This window comes from Loxodonta africana, chromosome 15, assembly GCF_030014295.1.
Source record: "Loxodonta africana isolate mLoxAfr1 chromosome 15, mLoxAfr1.hap2, whole genome shotgun sequence".
In the NCBI taxonomy this organism is placed as follows: domain Eukaryota; kingdom Metazoa; phylum Chordata; class Mammalia; order Proboscidea; family Elephantidae; genus Loxodonta; species Loxodonta africana.
Genome location: NC_087356.1, coordinates 22,951,547 through 22,975,688, shown reverse-complemented (window position 1 = coordinate 22,975,688; position 24,142 = coordinate 22,951,547). Strand labels below are relative to the sequence as shown.

General features: G+C 39.8%; 2 protein-coding genes across 13 annotated transcripts in view; one reads left to right on the top strand and one right to left on the bottom strand.

Moving 5' to 3' along the window:
* The window catches only part of APLF (aprataxin and PNKP like factor), a 130,719-nt gene extending 117,844 nt beyond the window's left edge, over positions 1–12,875 (bottom strand). The window contains exon 1 of one of the 5 annotated variants that reach the window (XM_064268671.1): positions 12,678–12,875. Coding sequence is in view for 2 of the 5 variants with exons in the window: in XM_064268668.1 (XP_064124738.1) it covers positions 4,954–5,049 (96 nt within the window). In the remaining 3 variants the exon portion in view is untranslated. Of the gene's footprint in view, positions 1–4,953; positions 5,671–12,677 lie in introns of those variants that run through there. The other 4 variants (XM_064268668.1, XM_064268672.1, XM_064268670.1 and 1 more) reach the window with 4 other exon arrangements.
* FBXO48 (F-box protein 48) lies at positions 5,095–20,181 on the top strand. Of its 8 annotated transcripts, none has more exons than XR_002786682.2 (6): positions 5,097–5,583; positions 6,115–6,206; positions 8,817–8,933; positions 13,815–14,156; positions 14,626–14,858; positions 18,568–20,173. XR_002786682.2 is itself a non-coding variant. In XM_064268673.1 (4 exons), the coding sequence occupies exons 3-4, from the start codon at positions 13,851–13,853 to the stop codon at positions 14,785–14,787; spliced, it is 468 nt and encodes a 155-aa protein (XP_064124743.1). In that variant the 5' UTR covers positions 5,095–5,583; positions 8,817–8,933; positions 13,815–13,850; the 3' UTR covers positions 14,788–20,181. The 8 variants fall into 8 exon arrangements, 1 of the variants encoding a protein (XP_064124743.1); XR_010317930.1 differs by having other exon boundaries at positions 6,115–6,219; XR_002786683.2 differs by lacking the exon at positions 6,115–6,206 and having other exon boundaries at positions 5,097–5,579.
* Positions 20,182–24,142: the final 3,961 nt, after the last annotated feature.

Sequence of the window (24,142 nt, the reverse complement as noted above, 5' to 3'; positions counted from 1 at the left end):
TGTTCCCTGTCAGGGCAGTCATAGGTTGTAGCCGGGCACCATCTAGTTCTTCTGGTCTCAGGATGATGTAGGTCTCTGGTTCATGTGGCCCTTTCTGTCTCTTGGGCTCGTAATCGCCTTGTGTCCTTGGTGGTCTTCATTCTCTTTTGATCCAGGTGGGTTGAGACCAATTGATGCATCTTAGATGGCTGCTTGCTAGCGTTTAAGACCCCAGATGCCACTCTTTAGAGTGGGATGCAGGATGTTTTCTTAATAGACTTTATTATGTCAATTGACTTAGATGTCCCCTAAAACCATGGTCCCCAGACCTCTGCCAGTTAGGCTCTTTTTAAGGGAAGAAAAGAGGGAGAGGCTAAAAAGTAGAACAAGGAGGAAGAGACCACATGTTCAAGGTCTACTGTGTGGCAGGCACTGCACTAGGCTAAATAATTAAGTGAGGGAAGGACAGAACAGAGCAGCTTGGAATGTACACCACATCCTAAGGGACAAAAGAGATGACTGGGAAGAACTGTGTGTTGCACCAGGTAAGACCAACATTCCAGGACAGCCAGGTGAGATTCTGCAACAGATGGGAAAAGTGCAGTTGCCAGTCCCAGGGAAGGGTACTTTGTGTAAACTTTGTGGGACACTTACAGCATTCTTAGACATAGTGAACTGATGCCACCTGAAGTCCATATTAGAGCCTTGAACTCACCCCTCCCCCCCACCTGAGGACCTCTTCTCTTTTTAAATCAAAGCAGTCCATTCAATTACATCTGCATTTAGCAAGTTTCACTAGATACTTGTTGCTATTGTGTGCCATCGAGTCATTTCTAACTCATACGACCCTACATGACAGAGTAGAACTGCCCCATAGAGTTTCTTAGGCAGATCACCAGGTCTTTTCTCCAGTGGAACCACTGGTGGTTTCGAACCGCCAACCTTTCCATTAGCAGCCAAGCGCCACCAGGGTTCCTTACTAGATATCTGACGCTATCCTATTCCTTTGGAGGAAAACAGATCATAAAGGAATTTATCATACAGTCTCTGCTATCAAAACAGAATAAGGAAAGTTTGAAATCAGAAACAGTAGCTTCATTTAAGAATGTAATCAGCTTTCATTAAAGAAAAGCCATAAAGCAAATAATTTGGCCTAATGTTACTTTGTTGCTTGGGATGTCTTGTGCTGTAAAACCTTCTAGTAGGTGCTCATCGTGAAAAGAGAATTATGATCTAGTAAAACAGAGACCTCGGGTTGGTTGAGGACTCACACATAAGGGCCCCCCCCTCCAAAAAAAAAACCTAACCAAACCCATTGCTGTGGAGTCGATTCTGACTCAGAGCAACCCTACAGGACAGAGTAAAACTGTCCCATAGGGTGTCCATGGAGCAGCTGATGGATTTGAACTGCCAACCCTTAGGTTAGCAGCCAAGCTCTTAACCACTGTGCCACCAGGGCTCCATGAAGATTGAATTTCACTGTGCTTTGTGATACAGCAATCACACTCCTAGGTATTTACGCAAATGAGCTGAAAACCTATGTTGAAAAAAAAAAAGCCCTGCGTGTTTATAGCGGCTTTATTCATAACTGCCAAAAATTACAAGCAACTAAGATATTCTTCAACAGGTGAATGGATACACTGTGGTCATTCATACACTGAAGTATTATTCAGCCATAAAAAGGGAATGAGCTATCAAGCTACAAAAGGACATGGGGGAACTTTAAGTGCATGTTGATTAGTGAAAGAGGCCAGTCAGAAAAAGCTACATATTGTAGAATTCCAACTATATGGCATTCTGGAAAAGACAAAGAGATAGTAAAAAAAGATCAGCAGTTCTCAGGGGAGGAGGGGTGATGAATAGAGAGAGCACAGGGCATTTTTGGGGCAGTGAAACTATTCTGTATGAGGCTATAACGGTAGATATGTGACATTATACATTTGTCAAAACCCACAGACTGTGCAAAGCAATGACACAGCCTTCATGTCAACTAAGGACTTTAATTAATAATAATGTACCCATATTGGTCTATCAATTGTGACAAATGTATAATGCACGGTGTTAATAATAAGAGGAAAAACGTGCAGGTATGGAAGGAGGTATATAGAAGCTCTGCACAGAGAAAGTCTGTAAGTCTAAAACTGCTCTAAAAAATAAAGTCTATTAAAACTGTGTTCTCTGTAAGTGACAGCATTCTCCTCTGTGCCATCCTACTGTAAAGACGAGGACATTTTCATCACCAAATTGTTTTAATACTGTTTTACACATCAAAATTATAAATCTTCATGATTGTATGACCATTCAGGTTTGTGATGCCTGTCTCAGATCAACATGACTAGTTAAGCAAGAGAGGTCACCAATAATCATTACTAATAATCATTTCAGATGTACCATGAACTTCCTGTTTTCCTACTTATAACTAAGTCTTTGCTCTCTTGGACTACACGAATCTCACTGGATTTGTTATTGTTTCAAACAGCAGCCCTTACGTCATATTTTAACCATGGCAGAGAAGAAACCAGTGGATCCGTCAGGTCCAAAATCTTAAAAAAGGTGATTTGTTTGTTCTTCAAAATTTTCTTTTGACGCATTTGGGATGTCGTTTATCACAACTCTCCATATCTGCCAAGCTGAGCCACAGGATGATTATTGGAAAAGGACAAGCAAAATCCTGACCAGATAACTGACCAACTTGCTTTCTACTCCTTACCATTCTTTAAAACAGAAACCAAAGAAAGGTTCATCTCACGTTACCAAGCCTGTAACACAAACAAGCTACAAATGAAAGGCTCTGCAACCTGTTGCCATGCTTATAAACTACAGGCCTAAGAAACAGTGATCTTTCAATTATCAATATGCACCTAAGTTTCCTCCATGTCTTTTCGTAGCTTGAAAGCTCATTGTTAAGCGAGTCAAAATGGGCAGTCACCCAAAACCCACTAAACCAAACCCACTGCCGTCGAGTCGATTCCAACTCATAGTGACTCTGTAGGACAGAGTAGAACTGCCCCATAGAGTTTCCAAGGAGCACCTGGTGGATTTGAACTGCTGACCTCTTGGTTAGCAGCCGTAGTACTTAACCACTATGCCACCAGGGTTTCCAGACATACACAACTATTGATGAAGCAAATATTCTGGTAAGTTTTTCAATTAGATATTTAAAAAAGAAACAAAACACCTCACAGGCCATTTCCTTCATAATGTTTAAGTTAATAAGCTATGGAGAAAATGGCAGGTTGTTACTAAAACATTTATATAATTACTTACCCAGCAAATAAATACATAAACAGCAGATGAACTTTTACTTTCTTGATTAGGAAAAAAAAAAAAAAAAACATTACCGTCGAGTCGATTCCAACTCATAGTGACCCTATGAAACAGAGAACTGCCTCATGGAGTTTCCAAGGAGCAGCTGGTGGATTTGAACTACCGACCTTTTGTTGGCAGCTGAGCTCTTAAACTTTAATACTCTACTATATATACATGTGGAAACCCTGATGGCAGTGGTTAAGTGCTACGGCTGCTAACCAAAAGGTTGGCAGTTCGAATCCACCAGGCGCTCCTTGGAAACTCTATGGGGCAGTTCTACTCTGTCCTGTAGGGTAGCTATGAGTCGGAATCGACTCTACGGCACTGGGTTTTATATATACATGTATACATACACACACACTCAGGACCAAATTCTGCATCACAACCTTGAACTCCTTTTCCCGCTCAGAAAAGGACCCCAATGCTAACACCAGTGGTCCCGTTGAGACACTAGAGGTTAGCCAGGGTAACAGTCCACTTGTGTTGGTTCACTGACATAGGTCTGTTTCCTCAACCCAAGTGAAAAGTCCTAGAGGGCAGGGACCTGTGTCTCATTCGTCTTTGTCTCCCACACAGTGCTAAAACCAAAAAAAAAAAAACAAACCCATTGCCCTGGAGTCCATTCCAACTCATAGTGACCCTGTAAGACAGGTTAGAACTGCCACATAGGGTTTCCAAGGAGCAGCTGGTGAATCTGAACTGCCAACTTTTGGGTTAGCAGCAAGGCTCTTAACCGCTTCGCCACCAGGGTTTCCACACTTTGGTAGCAACTACATTTATTCTCCCACTGGGCAGTGAGTTCAGGGCAAGCTTTGTTTAAATCTTCTATGCATCTGCCTTACTTTTGCTCCTGACGTTTTGGTTAGCAGCCTGAGCTCTTAACCACTTCACCACGGGGGCTCCACACAGTGGAAGGATCTGCAAAATGTGCTGCGCAAAGTGAACACTAAACAAAGAAAGCTGAAGGAAATAGTATGTGTAATTAGAGAGAAGGGAGAAATCCATAGTATTGCAGAATACAATATGCAATTTTTTTTTTTTTTTTTAATTCCTGAACGTCTCAGAGGGTGGGGGAATACATAGCTTAGTGGCACTTTCGTGTCTCCTTTCTACGACTCAATTTTCTCATCTGTACAATGAGGATAATAAGAGTGCCTAACTCATGGGGTTTTTGAAAGGATTAAAGAAGTTAATATATGTAAAGCTGTCAGATCAACGCCTGGAACAGACCATAACAATAAATGTTAAGGACCATGCACCCGGCCCGGCCAAAAAATAGAGTTTGGCGAACTTTCTCTATAATGGTCAGAGAGTAAATAATCAACTATTCAATAAATTATTTTTCTGAAAAGCTACTAGTTTGTTTTCCACTTAAAAATGTAAAGATGATTCTCAGCTTGTGGGCCCATATAAAAACAGGTTGGATTTGGGCCCTGGGCCACTTAAGAAAACAACAGAAATCAGTTCTCGTTAAAGGCAACATAGGAGATGTTTCTGAGTTGACTTAAGTTTACTGGAAAAACGTTCTATCTCCAAACTTCTCAAATCTAAAGAGGCAAGGCCGGCGCGGTGGGGTGCCAGGCCAGGGCGGGGAGTGGGACCTCCAGACGCTGCGAGAAGATCGGGCGGCTCTCCCCGTCCGGCCGGGCTCCCGCCTACACTTACTCCCAGCAGCGCCCCGCGACCGATCACCGTCTCCCCTGGCGCCAGGGCCATCCCAGGGCCGCCGTCTAAGGGCTGCAGCTCGAAGCCCCCGGACATGGCGGGCGAGGACAAGGCCCCTCCGCAGAGACGGTCCCCGCAGCCGTTTCCGCCTTCCACAGACAAGCGCGGGACCTACTCAGGCCCCCAGAAAAACACGGGGGAGAGGACGGCAAAGACTCGGCGCTAATATCCCCCGTCTTCACAGGGCGGGGACCCCACCGCCACTTCTGCAGTCCTGCCTCTCAGCCTGGATCAGTGACGTACTCGGGGATTCCCCCACCACGCCGCCTTAAAATTAAGGTTTAAAAGCCCGGGTTTGTCGTCCCCCCCACTCCTTCTCACCGCCCACCGGACTCCGAGGACGCCGGGCTTTGTAGTCTCTGGCCCGTCCTTCCGCTCCCTTCTGGAGGCGAACTGTCCCTGAAGAAACTACTAATCCCAAAAGGCTGTGCGCGCTCCTCTCTGCGCCTGTGCGAAATCCGAGCCAGGAAGGCGGGACCCAGAGTGGGCGGGACGCGAGGGACTATGGGGAAAATATTCGAATTCTGAAGGTTTTAAATCGCAGGAGGAAAGGCCACCACTGTCCAGTAGGTAGGAGGGCCCTCCCTTCCCAATGGCGCCGCGTCAGCTTGATCTGAGGCGCGATCCGGAGTCAAGCACAGCCTTCGCTAAGCGGCCGGGAGCCGCGGTGACAGTCGGTGCTGACAGTTGTTATTGTTGTTCCCTTGTCAGTACTCAGATATCCGGTAATCTCGGGACGTAGGCAGCTGCAGCCTGCGCGGGGCAGGCAAGGGGGCTGGTTGCTCAGATGGGATGTGGGGTCATCCCCCCCGTCACCTGCAGGGTCTGGGCAGGGTGGGGACTCCCCGGTAGCTTGTCTGTGCAAGGCGGCGCATGCCCCTCGGACTATGCTGCCTCTGGACCCTCCCTCCGTGTGACATCTTAAAGTGGGGGGGGGGGGGGAGAGCTCTTAGCTAACTGAAGAGGTAATTCAACACAATGTGGTTCAAAAAGGAGAAAGGGCAGAAGAGAGGTAGTTTTAGAAAGGTAGTTTTAGACTTAGAAGAAAGAAATCCAATAGGATTTCAGGAAAAAAAATTTTTTTTTTTTTTTTTGGTCAAGGCACCCCAAATGCTAAAATCAAAAGCCATCATCAGCCTGCCTGTGGAATTCCTGTAACGGGTTGCTGTTGTTAGGTGCCATGGAGTGGATTGGTACGCATAAACGGTACTCATAGCGACCCCATATGACAGACTAAAACTACCCCATAGGGTTGCCTAGGCTGTAATCTTTAGGGAATCATATTGCCAGGTCTTTCCCCCACCGAGCGGCTGGGTGGATTGGAACCGCGAACCTTGCACCAACAGAGCTGCTTCCTATAATGAGCATAAGCATTTTATTCCCTGATTAGATCCTGGGAGAAGTAGCAAGCATTTAAGTGTACGATAACATTCTCCTGTTATGAGATTCTTTCCAAGAGTAAGGTTGGCCATGGTTTGTAGTGATGGTGTGTTGGGCGGGGGGAAGGGGAGTACATTCAAAAAAAGAGAGCTTGAGCTTGCCTCATGCTCTTGCATTTACCAGTGTGCACGTCCTTACTCCCACAAATGCAAATCCAAACCCTTGAGAGGAAGTTCTCTATTGAACAGGCACATTTACCACAAGTACTTTGGTCCATAACCAACCTTATGAATGGGAGCAACTGTGGACGTAACAAGTCCAAAAACATGTAAGTGAGTAGCACTTCTAGAAAGGGAGATTGTCATTAGCAGAGTTGAAATAAGCTCCTCCTCTTGCATCCTCCCTACCATTAAAAAGTAAGTACAAAATAGAATAAACTGATTTTAAGTAAGTAGGAGATGTCTTTATGTGCAACAGTAGCTCAGGGGTGGCGGTATACCCAGCCATAGTTTCAAATGATTTCCAAAACATACACTATGCACCGTTGATAAAGTAGCTGAAGTCACATTCTCTATTAGTTACATGCTATGCCCTGGTGGTGCAGTGGTTAAGCATTCGACTGCTAGCCAAAAGGTTGGCAGTTCGAATCTACCAGCCGCTCCTTGGAAACCCTATGGGGCAGCTCTACTCTGTCCTATAAGGTAGCTATGAGTTCGAATTGACTCAATGGCAATGGTTTGTTTGTTTAATACCTAGCTGAGTTGTAAACATTATTTATAGTTGTTAATAAGTGTTGCTTAATGGCCTCAATAATTGTTATGCTTAGCTCATAATTATTTATTTAGGGTAGCTTCAAGGGGATATTTCTAAAACATTAATCTTATAAATGAATTGAGTACTTGAGGCTTTGTGTCATTATAAACCTGATCTCAAACTCTTGCCAATTTCAACTTGTGTTTGTGTCAAATGTGAACACCTACCCTTTGGGTACAAAGTAGATAATTCTTATAATTGTTGAAGAGAACAAAATCTTTACTCTGAGGAGAATGAGATAAAAGAGTTCCACTGAGAAATGGAACAGCTATAGCTGAGCAGCACTAGGTAAAAATACAAAGTACTCTGTGGTTCAAAGGGAGAAGGAGGCTTTTATACATAAAACTTAATAGGGTCAGCATGACTCGGTATATTTCAAAAACAGCTTGTTTTTCAAGTATTTTCCATTTTTAAAGATCACTGGTGTCAGCACCCCTCCTCTAAAAACTTTCTTATCTGATGCTTCCTGGAGCAGCAAAGGCTTCCTGGAACTTATCTGACCATATTCTTTTCAAGCATAACCGCATCTCCTTTCTCCCTCCCGCCAAGTTTGGTTTCCTACAGGTACCCCAAACTAACTTCCGGCCCAGAACTTGCTCCAAACACCTCCATATAAAATTTTAAGGCCTGCAAACACACTTCACCCTTTTGATCAAGCTCCTACTAGGGGGTGCTGATTACCCACGATCAAGTTTCCCTTCTTTTGCAAGAACATTGTCTGAGGGTTCTGTTGATATTTAGTATATCTTAAAATATGTCAGGGGAGGGTCTTCACCTTGCCATACTAATGGGCCCCACCTTCAGGGTGAGTAGATTGCTGTTGGGGTCATGGCAGCAAGTGAGGCTAAGTGGGAAGAACAAATTTAGAACCAGCTCAAATGAGAAAAGTTCAGCTGAAGCACCCAAGGAAAGACTAAGGTGAGGTTTCTCATCAGGTCTAGAATTTGTAAGCTTTAGAAAATAAAATACAAATTTAAAAAAAAGAAATAACATATATAAAAATGTCAGATTTAGTAAAGGTACAGTTTCCTTCCAAAGATTCAGATTCTTTAAAATACATAATTCTTTGCATAATGAAATTGGTTTCAGTCTTATTAAAAATATTAGACAATCATTTCATACTGCATTTAATTAATCCAATAATAACCGATAAAATAATTAAAACTACTTGCAGCATATAGCCAAGCCAAGAACCGATACCACTGGGCATCCAACTAAAAATATCTAAGAAAGGGAGTACAGGAGGTATGGAATACTACCCAAGTCACTTTTTGGCATATTTTTCTACTATCTTGCTCTACTCTCCCAGAGGTATTTATCCAAGTGCCACAGGAAATATTGACAAACTCCGCCTTTTTGGATCATAATAAAACCAAGAACTATTCTATTATCTAACACCACTTCAACAAGAGAGTCTAAGGAGTTTTATTGGGCAGCCATTCTATCTACAATATCAGCAATTTGAGCCATTGTGGCAGATAGATTCCAGATAGATTGCTCAAGCTGATAAACACCATAGCCAGGTGTAAGTGCTCTAAGGAACAACCAACCTGCCCCAGGTGAATTAGCTATTGGGTTATCATATAACACCTTATTTTTCTTGTTTTCAGTTAAGAATTTTCAAATCGCTTATCCAGTGGACACTTTCATACAAGATTGGATATTCAAAGGAATTCCTAAAGTTCCTAAGATGCATTGACCCATCATGTTACAACCATCTAAGCAAGGTAATGCCAAGGTATAAGGGTGGTCACATGGAGTTGGCTTCTTTATTGAACACTCTGATCCTCCACTTAAAAACATATACCTATAAGGAGCACAAAGCATACCATTTCTGGTAACATTGTCTGGGAAGTAGATGGTTTGATTGACCTTCTCAAGCCAATTTTCTATCAAGGAATTATTATAAACCTACAATCATTCCAACTTTAACTAATTCTAAAGTTCAATACAAATGCTATTTTTTCCTCTTAGGCAGGCTGTTAAATTTGCTCCTTGAGCATTTTTCTAGAATCCAGAGGGTTTATCATTCTGGCATCAGAAGGGTCCCAAGCAACTTCAGAATAATTCTTGCTTACAAATCAGGTTAAATGAAAGCATGGTGCCTGAGGTTGAATCTGCAATCCAGGGGAATGCCATATGCTAACACGTATGGTCCATTTAAAGGTGAGGGTGAAGTTAACAGTAGCATTAGGTACAAGACTATATTTTAATATGGGAGTTGTTAATGGATCTGAGTTTTCATGCACAGATCATGGAGGGGGTGACAAATAGAACATTCAATCAAATTACTACAGCTAGCTTGGTAAATGCATTTTATCCCAAGCACCAGAAGAAAGTATAAAAAGAACAGAAACAAAAGTCAAAGAGATTTTCGTATTAGCCAAAAGTATGGAGTAAACCTAATAACATAAAAATAGCTACAATAACAAAACTAAGTCCAATTATTTCAGCCAGTCGCATGAAATCTTGTTCTGTGATCTTGGGATGAGCTATCTTCCTCAGATATCATCTGCCTCTGGCCACCAGGGCATTTTAAGGTGATTTTTAGTTCTTCAGAGGGTCAACAAGTCCACAGCTCTTAAAAATTTCATAAATTACTCCATCAAACTCTAGCCAGAAAGATAAAAACTTGGGCCATATCAAATAAATTCTGTTTTTAATAAACATTTTAAAGTTTGTCTTTGTTGCAAATCTCTTCTAGTATAACACTTTAAGTGGCAGGAATGAACACACTCACTAGCAGACCCAAGGGCACATCCTTTTTCTGTGGCATAAAAAGCAAAAGTATATAAATTTAAATTATAATGAATATTAACTCAATACCAGTAAGTTACCTCAAGATCTTGGAAATTATTTTAAACCTATATACCACAAACACAATTACTGTTGAAATTGTTTGTTTGAATAGTCTATATTTTCATTCAACCCTTTTCCATTTCCCATAATTTTCAATCTAACTTTAGACTTTATCAACTATTTTTTTTGTTTTTTTGAAATCAGAATGTCTCCATTCCACCCTACCACTTCATTTCAGATGTGTCTCATTGTGATTTCTATGTTTTGGCTCCTTAGAATTTCTCTACAATAGAGAGAACTTTTTTACAGTTCTTTTATGATGAGCATCTACCCAATTTCTGAAAACTTTAGTAAGACAGCATTTTTCTTACTTTCTTTGGTCTAAAAAGGTCTTCACCTTGTTGGAAGAAGCCCTTCAGAAGCTTCCCTGGAGCTACATAGCCTCAGAGGCTGCCCTTCCCCCAGGTCTGATCCTGCCCCACTCTCCCTATCTTTTAGCTGATGGTCTAAGACAAGAATTGATCATCCCAATTCATTTACATATATTTAAATTGGCCTAGGTATTTTCAAACACAAAAGATAAACAAATCCTTTCCCTTTTACTGTTCTCTTGGTAAGCAGCTTTGCCTTCTCATTATCAAAACCTTTTATCTACCCAGGAATACCAAAGCAGTTTAGCAATTTTGTAAATGAACTCATCAATTCTTTGCTAGCCATTTCTACCCCCTGGGTTTGTCCTATACCTCCCTCTTCTCATTCTGAAACTACTAGTTATACTTTTTCCTTAAATAAAACACATTTCATATAATATCTAGCTTAAGTTATGTAGAAAGGTTTTGTTTTTAAGATTGATATGCTGTAGAACATAAAAATCTTTGTCAGAACCAGTTCACTTTAATTAGTTCCTGGAAATACTAGGACTATTTAGTTTATATAAATGCTTATTTGGAAGCCCTGTTGGCATAGCGGTTAAAAGCTATGGCTGCCAACTGAAAGGTCTGCAGTTCAAATCCACCAGGCAGTCCTTGGAAACCCCATGGGGCATTTCTACTCTGTCCTACAGGGTCGCTATGAGTCAGAACCGACTCGACAGCAGAGGGTTTTGGTTTGGTTTTTAGAAGTGCTTATTTATCATTAAACTGATCAGAGTAAATTCTTTGAAGAAATATTATAATCTAATTTAATAATACCACCTGGAGGTAGGAAATTATTATATTTTCATAATCCTGTCTTTTGCATACCTTGTAGGATCCTTTAGAGAAGACACTTAGAATAATTTGTCTCTTTTTAATGCGTTGTTATACCAGTCAGAATAAACAATCTTTCCTTTTTCAGGGCAGTTTTCAAATAGACTGATTTAGATCAAAGTGTCTCAGAGTAGCTACTAAAAACCCAGGCACAATAAGGAGTTTTTCTTGGACGAGAAAAGAGCAGATTTAAGACATTCACATGAAAACCAGCAACTACCAGGCACGTCCTCCTGAGGCAAGACAGAAACTAAGGTCAGAGACAAGCTCTCAGAGCAAAACAAGGCAGAAAAACTACATAAACTCATCTGTCTGTGAGCCAAGCTCAAAAACCAAGCTTATACAGCATAAAGCAAATAGAGAACTTAGTTTTTTTTAATGTCTACGACAATTCTTTGGCAAAACCAACTTGATTCAACAGAAAAACAGGTTCTAGATAAAACTTACTAACTTTCCAGAGTCTCAAATGGAGGGATCTCAGACCTTCTAACAAACCTAAGCATCAAACAAAAGTTTCTCAGAGGAAAGAAAAGACAACACAAATGGGAAATCATTTTCCAAAAGTGGAAGGAAAAAAAAAAAAATAGAACAGATGGGAACTCATTTTCCCAAAGGGATCATTGAAATTCCAAATTACTTCTGCTATATTCAACCTATAGCATTTTTGAACTGAAACCAGCATCCCAGAAGGGGGAAATCCAGGCTCATTTATTAAGGATGTTAAGAATAGGTTAAAACTTTGGTTCCCCAGAGTCAAATAAAATCCCTAACAGGTGGTCTGCCAGTGTTTGGTCAGGGTTTTGTTTCAAAGAGTGCCTCCGCTGCATGAGAATTGTCTTGCGGCTGGTGGGCAGCCTAGCACTCTGGCCCATCTCATGTCACAGCTTACCCTTTCATGGAAGTCCTTCTGTTGGTGGTGAGTATCCTGGGGGCTTTTAAGATGCTAGAACCCATGCCCACATATTTTCGGGCTTAAAAGACTCTGGGATTCCTTTGTAACAACCATACAAAACCTGGTTTCATTCTTTTTGAACTTTATTCATTCTGCCAACTAAAGACTTAGTTTCTTATTTTAGACATTAAATATACTATTCTTTCCAAATTGGAAATTACCCAAAAGTGGCCACTGATTTTCTAAACTGTCATTAGGGAGCTCAAACAGAAATTCAAATACAAACAAAACTTAGACCCATAGTTCTTGGCTATCTAGTGAGCCAGAGTTCCACTAGGACAATCAGCTGCTTTCTTGGATTTGGCATACCCATTGAGATAGCCCTAAGCACTACAGTTCACCAAAACTTACGATAAATATTTGAGTTTGCACTGCAGCAAAACAAACTTTACTTGCAAGAAAAAAATTCACAATAAAACTTGAAGAGCTATCAACACAAAGAGAGTAGAGCTCAGATTCAAGAGACTATTTACCTTAAGGCGACCGGCAAGAATTTGCGGAAGTATAGAGCCCAAACAGCTCAACCAGTACCGGAGTCTAAGTCCTCAATGTCCTGCTTCTGACACCAGAAATGTCGAAGAGAACAAAATCTTTGCTCTGAAGAGAGTAAAAGGAATGAGTTTTATTGAGGAATAGAACAGCTGTAGCCAGGCAGCACTAGGTAAAAATACAAAGTCCTCCATGGTGCAAACGGAGAGGGAGGCTTTTATACGTAAAATTTAACAAGATCAGCATGACTCAGTATATTTCAAAAATAACTTGATTTTCAAGTATTTTCCATTTCTAAAGATCACTGGCATCAGCCCCTTCCCCCCCTCCACCCCCCACCAAGAACTTATATGTTTCCTGGAACAGTACAGGCTTCCTGGGTCTTAGCTGATCACATTCTTTTCAGGAGTAACCACATTGCCTTCTCCCTCCCCTCACCCTTGGTTTCTATTGGTAGCCTGAACTAACCTCCTGCCCAGAGCTTTCTCCAAATGCCTCTATATAAAATGTGAAGGCCTGCTAGTCAGAATTGACTGGATGGTTTGGTTTTTTACTTTAACATGTGATAAAGCACTAAAAGTCCACCAGGTTTATGATGAAGTCATAAGTTACAAAATTAAGACTTTAATGACAAGGCACCACAGACAGCGAATATTCAGGCATTTAATAGGATTGAATCTTACATGTTATCGAAGTATTTTAAATTAATATTCAGAATCAAATGTGTTCTCATAGTAGTCATTGCTGCTACAAAACTCAACTAATATGATCTGACATATGAAGAATTGTTTCTCTGTGTTAGATAATGTTCTGGGAATGGGAAAAAAAGTTTTCTTATAACAAACCCCATTTACTAAAAACATTGGGAAAGAAAGAAACATATATTGAGTGTCTCCCATGTGTAATTCACATGTGATAAATATTTTACATGCTATCCAGGTTAATCCTTGCAAAGACAGGATGCTACACAGGAGAAGCAGATCCATGGCCCCATTTTATAGATTGGGAAACTGATTCTTTAACTCATACCACTAATAGCAATTTGAATCCGAAAGTATCTGGTTAAAAGTGGAATCTAGTCTGAAGTGAAGGACTGAGTCTGTTCAAATTTTGCCTTTTAGATTACATATGAGGAGAATTTATTGAAACCTCAAACTATGCAGAAACACTCCAAGAGGTACAGTAATTCAAGAGTTGCTGACATAGACTTGAACTCTGTGGACACTGAGGAGAAGAAAAAAGAGAGTCAAAACAACTTTGTTGAGCTACTGCCTCCGGAAGTCACTTTGAACATTTTCCGCCGGCTAGACATTCAGAGTCTGTGCAGGGCTTCAATGGCGTGCAGGAGCTGGAATGACGTGATAAGAAACAGTGACTCCTTGTGGAAACCACACTGTTTGACTGTAAGAGCTGTGTGCCAAAGAGAAATAGACGGTGATCTAGAAAGCGGTTATTCCTGGAGGGTGAGTTGAATCTTTGCAGTCTGTGGTGTTTATGGCAGTGCTAGTGGTGGTAGGCTTGGACCACTTCTCTCTTCTGCTTGGAGGAAGAAGAATTTCATATGCAGAGTGTTTTGACTTTTCAAAATGATTTGAAGTTGATTTATTATGCTTTTACTGCTAACCACACTATCCCCTAGCTATCCTTTTAAGTAATTTTTTAAAAATCCTAAGTTCAGGAATTTTTCTCTGTTAACCAGAAGGAAAATGTCTACTTCTTTTAATCCCGCCTTCTCCAAAATCCCCAGAAAACCCCGTTGTTCACTTTGTATATATACACATGTACATACTTCTGCACACATTAATATACGTTTATTAATATAAAAATACTTCATCTTCTTTTCAGTACTGTCAATCGACTTGTCTAGTTTCAAACAAGCTCACTAACCATCTACTATATTCTCTTTTAATGATGTTGGTTTACCCCTTTCAGGTCATACTACTGAGGAATTACCAGAAGAGTAAAGTGAAGCATGAATGGCTCAGTGGCAGATATAGCAATATATGTTCTTCCATTAGCCTGCCAGAGAAAATCATGTACCCGATGGATGCAGATACGTGGGGGGAAATTCTGGAAGCAGAACTGGAAAGATAAACAAATGGAAAAATTGTAAACATCTCGTAACCTTGAGAATTTAAAACCAGATGGCGATGAGGTTACAAAAGGTATACCTTTATCCGTTCACTTTTTTGTTTACTTTTTTATATTTAACATTTAAAAGAAAGCTAAGTGAAAAATAGTATGAAAGCTAAAGGTTTATTTTTATTTTTGCACTTTATGAAAAACATTTTTCTGGTTTTGTGAAGTAGAAAAATCATGAAATGATATTTTTATAAGAAATACTTTACTGAAAGTAATTTCAAATGTATTATGTAATGTGTTTGTGTACGTTTATTATAGTACTTTAAATGACTAGAGTTTGATGGGTATTTTCTAGATAATTCAGAAATTCAAGAAGCCATTTGAAACTGACTTAGAGATTCATTAAGCAGTAGGCATAACGAGGCTTATGGGAAGACTAGCTAAATAAAATTAACACCAATATGTTTAAATGAATAATAAACATGCATTTCCGTAACTTTTTAAAAAATTCCATTTCAGTGGCATTCAACTGAATTGTCAAATAGTGAGACCACTTTAAAACATGTTAAGCCTGTGATTTCGTTTAAAGTTAATTTTACCATAGGACTAAAGCTTGTCAGGATTAAGATTCCTGTTACTTCCGTGCAAGCCTGCAGTTGCTCTCAGAGGCTGGAAATGAGTGGAGTTTCCAGAACGCTTAACTTACCTGCAGAGCTACCACACTGTTTTTCTTGATAAAATCATCTTTCTGACAACCTTATAACATTATCTAGTGTACTGCTTAGACATACCAAGACAAAGGACTTTCAGCTTCTTTTTGTTTGCACTATGTAAAGGAAAATATTATTCTAGAGAACGCTTAATATCTGACTTTGTTAAAGTTTGTATCTTTCCAGGATTTTTCAATACAACCTTTGTGATTGCTTATCTCAATCTACGGTCAGCACCATAGTGAAAAGTATCTGCAAAACATTTAGCCAATATGTAGTTTTCTTCTTAACTTGTACTCTATAGTATGAAGAAATAAGAATCTAGGGGACCAGTATTTAGTGAATTCTCAAAGATCAGGAAGATACTCCACTACAGGCATACCTCGGAAATACTGCGGGTTCAGTTCCAGACCGCTGCAATAAGGCAGATATTGCAATAAAGCAAGTCATGCAAATTTTCTGATTTCCCAGTGCATATAAAAGTTATATTTACACTATACTGTAGTCTATTAAGTGTGCAATAGTATTATGTCTAAAAAAACAAAGTACATAACTTAATTAAAAACTATTGCTAAAAAATGCTAACCATTGGAGCCTTCAGCAAGTTGTAATCTTTTTTGCTGGTGGAGGGTCTTGCCCAACTGTTGATGGCTGCTGAAGGTTGGGGTGGCTGTGGCAATTTGTTAAAAGAAGACAGCAATGAAGTTTGCTGCATCAATTGACTCTTCCTTTCAAGAAAGTTTTCTCTGTAACATGCGATGTTGTTTGATAACATTTTACCCACAGGAAAACTTCTTTCTGTATTGGAGTCAGTTCTCTCAAACCCTCTGCCGCTGCTTTATCAGCTAAGTTCATGTAATATTCTAAATCTTTGGTTGCTGTTTCAGCAGTGTTCACAGAATCTTCACCAAGAATTGATCCCATCTCAAAAAACCACTTTTTTTTCTCCTCCATAAGAGGCCACTCCTCATCCGCTAGTTTCATTATGAGATTACAGCAATTCAGTCTCATCTTCAGGCCCCACTTCTAATCTGGTTCTCTTGCTGTTTCCACCACATTTGCAGTTACTTCCTCCACTAAAGTCTTGAACCCCTCAAAGTCATCCTCGAGAGCTGAAATCAGCTTCTTCTAAACTCCTGTTAATGTTGATATTTTGACCTCCTCACAGGAATCATAAATGTCCTTAATGGCATCTAGAATGGTGACTCCTTTTCAGAGGGCTTTCAATTTGCTTCGCTCTGATCCGTCAGAGGAACCACTATCTATGGCAGCTATAGCTTTACGAAATGTACTTCTTCAATTATAAGACTCCGAAGTCAAAACTACTCCTTGATCCATGAGCTGCAGAATGGATGTTGTGTTAGAAGGCATGAAAACAACATTAATCTCCTGTACATTTCCATCAAAGCTCTTGGGTGACCAAGGGCCTTACCAATGAGCAAAAATATTTTGAAAGGAACCTTTTTATCTGAGCAGCAGGTCTCAACAGTGGGCTTAAAATAGCCGGTAAACTGTGTTGTAAACAGATGTGCTGTCATCCAGGCTTTGTTGTTCCTTTTATAGAGCATAGGCAGTGTAGATTTAGCATAATTCTTATGGGCCCTAGGATTTTTGGAATGGTAAATGAGCATTGGCTTCAACTTAAAGTCACCAGCTGCATTGGCCCCTAACAAGAGAGTCGGCCTCTCCTTTGAAGCTTTGAAGCCAGGCATTGACTTCTCTTCTCTAGCTATGAAGTCCTAGGTGCCATCGTCTTCCAGTGTAAGACTGTTTTGTCTACATTGGAAATCTGTTGTTACTGTGGCCCCTTCGTCAGGTATCTCGGCTGGATCCTCTGGATAACTTGCTGCAGCCTCTACATCAGCACCTGCTGCCTCACCTCGCACTTCTATGTTACAGAAACGGCTTCTTTCCTTAAACGTCATGAACCCATCTCTGCTAGTTTCAAACTTTTCTTCCCATCTTCCTCACCTCTCTCAGGCTTCGTAGCGTTTAAGAGACTTAGGACCTTGCTCTGTATTCGACTTGGGCTTATGGGAATGTTGTGGCTGGTTTGATCTTTTATCCAGACCACTAAAATTTTCTCCGTGCCAGCAATAAGACAGTTTCACTTTCTTATCATCTGTGGTTCACTGGAGTAGCACTTTTAGTTTCCTTCAAAGAACTTTTCCTTTGCGTTCTGGCTAATTGTTTGGCACAAGAGGCCTAGCTTTCAGCCTATCTCAGCTTCCCATGAGCTTAATCATTTCTAGCTTTTGATTTAGAAATGTGTGACTCTTCCTTTCACTTGAACACTTAGAGGCCATTGTGGGGTTATTAATTGGCCTAATTTCAATATTATCGTGTCTCTGAGAATAGGGAGACCTGAGGAGAAGGAAGGAGACAGGGAATAGGCAGTGGATGGAGTAGTCAGAACACACACAACATTTATCGATTAAGTTCACTGTCATACGGTCGCGTTTTGTGGTACCCCAAAACAATTACAATAGTAACAACAAAGATCATTGATCACAGATCACCGTAACAGATATAATAATAAAGAAAAAGTTTGAAATATTGTGAGAATTGCCACAATGTGACACAGAGACACAAAGTGAGCACACGCTGTTGGAAAAAATAGCACCAACAGACTTGCTCAATGCAGGGTGCCACAAACCTTCAATTTGTAAAAACCACAGTATCTGTGAAGTGCAATAAAGTGCAATAAAAATGAGGTATAGTTTATATACAAATTCCTTGGTTGGATCAGATGAATGATGATTGATTATGCCAGACTATCTTCTCAGAGTTGGAAGAGGCCTTGGAAATAGGCAGTCCAGTCTCCAAGGCCATCCAGTAATCTCTACAGGAACACTAACAGGGGCTCAGCCTGCCCCAGCTCAAATACTTCTAGTAATAGAATTTCTATTATCTCACAAAAGAGCCCTTTTCTCTAGGATTGATCTGATCATTAGAAAGCCTTCCTCATTAAAATTGAAGACTTCCTCCCTGTAACATCTGCCTCCTAGTCCTGCCCTCTAAGATTGCCATTTGAATGTTTGAAATATAAACATTTGAATATTTGTTAACTTATCTTTTCTAGTATCCTCTCCCCAGTTCCTTCTGCTATTCAGCAAGCATAACTTCTACACCTGACAGCATCCTCTTCTGCCTGTTTTGCCTGAGAAAAGTGTAATTGGAAAGGAAGGTATCCACTACTTTTATTTAATATATTTAATTAGAAATGATAATGAAGAAAGCCCTTAGAAATTTTCGAAGTATGGGAAAAATTAAAACTATAAAGCATTTTATTGAATAATATCTTTGTACAGTAGGATATGTACATATATATTTTTATCGGGTTTTTGTAATAGATGTGGATTATATTTGTTTGCTCAACTCCCCTTGCTGCCTTTCACCTTTATCTGTAAATAGAAGTCACCCTAATTAAGGAGAGGAGCCCTGGTGGCACCGTGGTTAAGAGCTATGGTTGCTAACCAAAAGGTCAGCAGTTCAAATCCACCAGCCGCTCCTTGGAAACCCTATGAGGCAGTTCTATTCTGGTCCTATAGGGTCACTGTGAGTTGGAATCAACTCAAGGGCAATCAATTAGGGAGAATCCCCCTTCTCCTTGCATCTTTCCCATGCTGTTTTTAACAGTACACTACCCCTTTCCCCCACCCCCAATCTCTGGCAACCACTGATCTTTTTACTGTCTCTATAATTTTGTTGGAGTCCCTGGATGGCACAATGGTTAAGCACTTGACTAGTAACTGGAAGGTTGGCAATTTCAACCCACCCACCCAGCAGAACAAAGGCCTGTCCATCTGCTTCTGAAAAGTCACAGCCTTGAAAACCCTATGGAGTGCAGTTGTACTCTCATGCACATAGGGTCACCATGAGCCAGGACTGACTCATCTGCAACTGGTCTGGTTTGGTTTTTACCTCCCCTGGCTATAGTGTCTGGCCCAGGGGTGGGTACATGAGCCAAATCACCCTCTTCCATAGCTGGAAGAAAGAAGCCCTTTCCTCTTTGATGATGAAACTGTTCCCTGCCATGCGGAGAAAGCAGATCCTCAGTAAGAGAATAAGGAACCAAAAGGAGAGAGAAACAGCTGTAGAGAGAGGCCTGACTGAGTTCAAACACTGGCTGCAGCCTTTCCCAGTCTGCTCACCTAAACTAACTTCAGCAAATTACGCGGGCTGTTCGACGTACCTGGAATGTTATTCCTCTCACCTACCATTAATTCTTTTCCCGGCAAGTTCTTCTAATTTTATTAACTACTGTTCTGGATTAATTGGTGCTCTTAAGGTTCCTATAGTCCTTGGTACATGCCATTCTCAAAGCTGTCATACTGCGTTATCTATTTGTCTCCCCATTTAGACTGTGAACTTCTTAATGAGCAAGACCATTTGTTATTTATTTTGTGTTCCCAGAACCTGGCACATAGAAGGTGCTTGATAAAGATTTGTTAAATTATTTCTATAGTTATTTATTTTAATCCTACCCAGAATATACAATAAAAAAATTTGCTATGTTGTTAATGGACAAGATTGTATTGAAATACCCATGTATAACCCATAAGATATTAATGCCAATATATGAATAATTGTTCTAGTCTGTAAGAGAAAAATAAGAGAGTAGAAATGTTTTATTTTTTTAATAAAAACTTGAAAATAAACAACCTGAGAAGTATCATCATTTTTAATAATTGGGTCACCCCACTGAGTTTTAAGTATTGCCTTAACAAGTTATATGAATAAACTTCAATGTGTGTGTGTTGTTTTTTTTTTTTTTTTAGTACTATTACATTAAAATAACTCTTTGGATAAGAAGTTAGAAGCTATGGTGACAGTCTACACTGAAAGAGAAGTTTTGGAACTTCATGATAAATTTTATCGTACGGGCGTAGAATGAGCTGTAGAGTTATCAGGCCAAGCCATTAACGTCTGACAACATGAGTGGGTGGAGTAGAATGGAAGGAAGAAGTGCTCTTGCATGTAAATAAAATAACGGGTTAAGTATACACAGCTTGTGAAAGAGGCAAGATTATTGGGAAAGACTATTAAGGAATTTCAATATTTTCTAATAAAAATGTAATTATGCATAAAATCTAGTACTTAAAAAAAATGTAGAATTTTTTCTTTAGTTACTTCTAGTTCATAACCCAACCTTAGGCTAGGGCATAATCATGAATAAAAAATCTATATGCGATTTAAAGTTTAGGATACCCAAGTATATTCAAGCTTAATTTGAAAAATATACTCCTGATCACTTTAGTGGAAACCCTGGTGGTGTAGTGGTTAAATGCTACGGCTGCTAACCAAAAATTCAGCAGTTCAAATCCACCAGGCACTCCTTGGAAACTCTATGGGGCAGTTCTACTCTGACCTATAGGGTCGCTATGAGTCGGAATCGGCAACAGGTTTGGTTTTGGTTTTAACCACTCTAGTTTCATCTTTGCCTTGACTTTAGATGAGACCTTCTCTCCAAGGCTTCAAATTCCCTAATAATATAAATAAAATATGACTAGTATTATCAGGAAGTAGAATGGGAAGAAGAATACGTGAGAGGGAAGATCACAACAATTTTAAGTAGAGTTGGAAGGCCAAAAATATCAAATACATGAAATTAGATCAATAATAGAGAAAGATGATTACAATAATATGTGTTGAGTGACTACTCTGTACCAAGCATTGTATTCATAAGGTGGGTGCTATTACTCCATCTCATTTTACAAATGAAGAAACTGAAAGTTAGAAAATGATCGCCTCACTCTAGTTCACCACTGTTTCCCAACATCTGGATGCTGGGACCCAGAGGACCCACCTCTGCCTGGATGCCAGGAAAAGGGAAGGAAAAGGAAAAGGGAGGGAGGAACTAATAGGGTTGCCAGAGTCAGCAAATAAAAATACAGGATGCTCAGTTAAATTTCAATTGCAGAACAACAACAAATATGTTTTTTGTACAAGCATGCCCCAAATATTGCATGTGATAAACCTACACTAGAAAATTTTTCATTTTTTATCTGAAATTTGCATTTAACTGGGTGTCTTGTGTTTTGCCCGGCAGTCTTAACCCAGGAAGACTAAGTAATGGGCTGAGACTGAGTCAACATGAAAACGTCTGAATTTCTTTTAATGGGCAAGACCACCTTACAATGTGTCCTATACTCCTCCCAACTCCGCAGTCTACAGAACAGAACATGGTAGCTGACTAAGTGGTGACATTGTACATTAACTCAGTCTCTTTGGAGGCCTTCTCTACCTACACAACAAACAGCACACCCGTTTCTACTCTTCTGCAGTTACCTCATACTGTTATAGGACTTTCTTCCAGGTTCCAGGTGGGACAGAAGTCTGTTCTGCCATGAAATCCTTCAACATGTCTGAGTGGTTTCGACCCTAGAGGAAGGCAGGGTCAGGACCCTCTCGGAGATGCCTAATGTAACACTCTTTTGTTCTTTCCTAGTTTTCTTCTGTCCAACAAATGTTAAAAAAAAAAAATCCCAACTTATTTTTGGATAGGAATCCTGCGCTTCAGTCATGTCCTGTATTCTTTCTATTATTTTTATTTCATAAGCATTGGTCCAGATGATTTAAAATGAACCTTTTGGAATTCAGAAGACCCTTTTCTTTCTCAAGTGCCTGGATCTTTACATTGAAAGCCCGACTCTGAGAATTTGTGCTTTTTTTCTATGCTTCTTTTTAAAAGTCTGTTTTGAAATTCAAAGCTGAGCTCTGACTCCTTTTTTGTGAGGAGCCATATCCACCCTCCTCACGAAGCTCTGGCCGCCTTACCTTCACAGGCAGAGAGCCTCAAAGAAACAAGGATTACGGGGGATGAAAAATACATTGGAAAACATGACAAAAATATCGACCCTTTCTATTACTATTCTGCACGGTAAGATAACTCTAGGAAAGGAAGAAAGAGGATAAAAACTATAAAAAGCAGCAGAGTTGGAATGAGACTGAAGAAAATAATAGAACAAAGCAAGGGGTACAAGTTAGGTTTCTGATAGAAGCACACAGCACCCTCATATTCAGCCCTATTGTAAACGAAATTCACATTTGCGGTAAACCCTTCTGCGTTTCCCGACACCTCGTAGTCCCTGCCCCGATGGGGCAGGAGAGATGATAAAATAAGATTGGGGCTTTATAAACCACACAGTCATGCTATGTTATCACCAACATTAACTTGTCAAGGAATATTTTTAATAACCATTTTCTGAGGCTTAACTTTCAGCTATGGATCCTCTGAGTCCTGCAAGGAAGAAACTGGCTGCTGGTTTCCCATTTTGCTCATTGGGTTTAGTTTTAATATAACAAAATTATACTGTCTCTGATCATCACACAGTGAAAACTGGTAGAAAGCACATAAAATCACTTATTTAAAAAAGAAAAAAAGAAACCTTTCTAAAAATCACATTTGAAAATTTCTCAACTTAATGCCATGGTTGTTTTTTGTTTGGTTTTGGTTTTGTTGTTGTTTGTTTGTTTGCCTAATTAGCAGACAGGGCACGTATTTCTGTCTTTATTCTCAGAGGTTACTAATAAAAAGGACAGTTTATACTATTGTTTTTTTCATGGGCAGCCTATGCCTATTGATTTTGTCAGTTTAGATTATCTTTTCTCTCTTAGACTCTTTATTTTTAATTTGACTTTCTCTACATGCTGTATTTTGAAATTTTTCAAACTTATTAGAAAAGTCGAAGAATGGTATAACCATCTAGATTTCACCCACTGTTTGCTGTAGCTACGTTTGCTTTATCTCTACTTACTGACTCAACCTCAGCAGTACTGACATTTTGGGGTGGATAAGTCTCTGTTGGGGCTGTCTTGTGCATTGTAGGGTGTTTAGCAACATCCTTGGCCTCTATCCACTAGATGCCAACAGCACCATTCCTTTCTGCCCCTACTGTGACAGCCAAAATGTCTCTTAACATTGCTCGATGTCTCCTAACTTTGCTCAATGTCTCCTGGAGGGCAAATCGCCTTGATCGAGAACCACTGGTCTTTACGCTATACTATTAAAACAACAAACAAAAACTCACTCTTGTGTTGAACTGAAGTATTAGAAAGTAAGTTTGCAGACCTCATGACATTTTACCGCTAAATACCATAGCATGTAATTCCAAAGAACAGGCACACACTCCTACACAACCCAACATTATAATCACTCCCAAGAAATTTAATTTTGGTACAATTAGGACATCATCTAATACCTAGTTTATATTCAAATTTTCCCCAGTAGGTCACACAAAAGTGTGTTTTCAGCTTTTAAATTTTTACCAATCTGATAACGAGAAATGGTATCTCAGTGTAGCTTTACTTCCACATTTTATTGTAAAATTTTTCAAATATTCAGCAAAGTCGAAAGAATTTTTTCAGCGTAGATTTAATTTGCATTTCTCTTGTCATAAATGAAGCTCAGCATTGTTTCATGTTTAAGAACACGTTTGTGTGCATGAGTGTATGTGTGTGTGTGAATCTTTGTTTCTCTCAATTTTTAAGAGTTCTTTGTAAATTAGAGTACTTTTGTGAAAATAAAGAGATTAGCTTTTTATTTTTCTCCCAGATCATCACTTGTCTTTTGAATTTATTTGTGGCTTTTTTTTTTTTCCTATGTACAGGTTCTTTTTCTTAATTCAATGTAGTCAAATTTATCAATTTTTTCT

What these genes read in the sequence shown, in the direction of transcription:
- FBXO48 (XM_064268673.1), top strand. Translation starts at nt 13,851, where the DNA reads ATGCAGAAACACTCCAAGAGGTACAGTAATTCAAGAGTTGCTGACATA. An exon ending in AAAGCGGTTATTCCTGGAGG is followed by an intron (nt 14,157 to 14,625) that starts GTGAGTTGAATC and finishes TACCCCTTTCAG; the next exon opens with GTCATACTACTGAGGAATTA.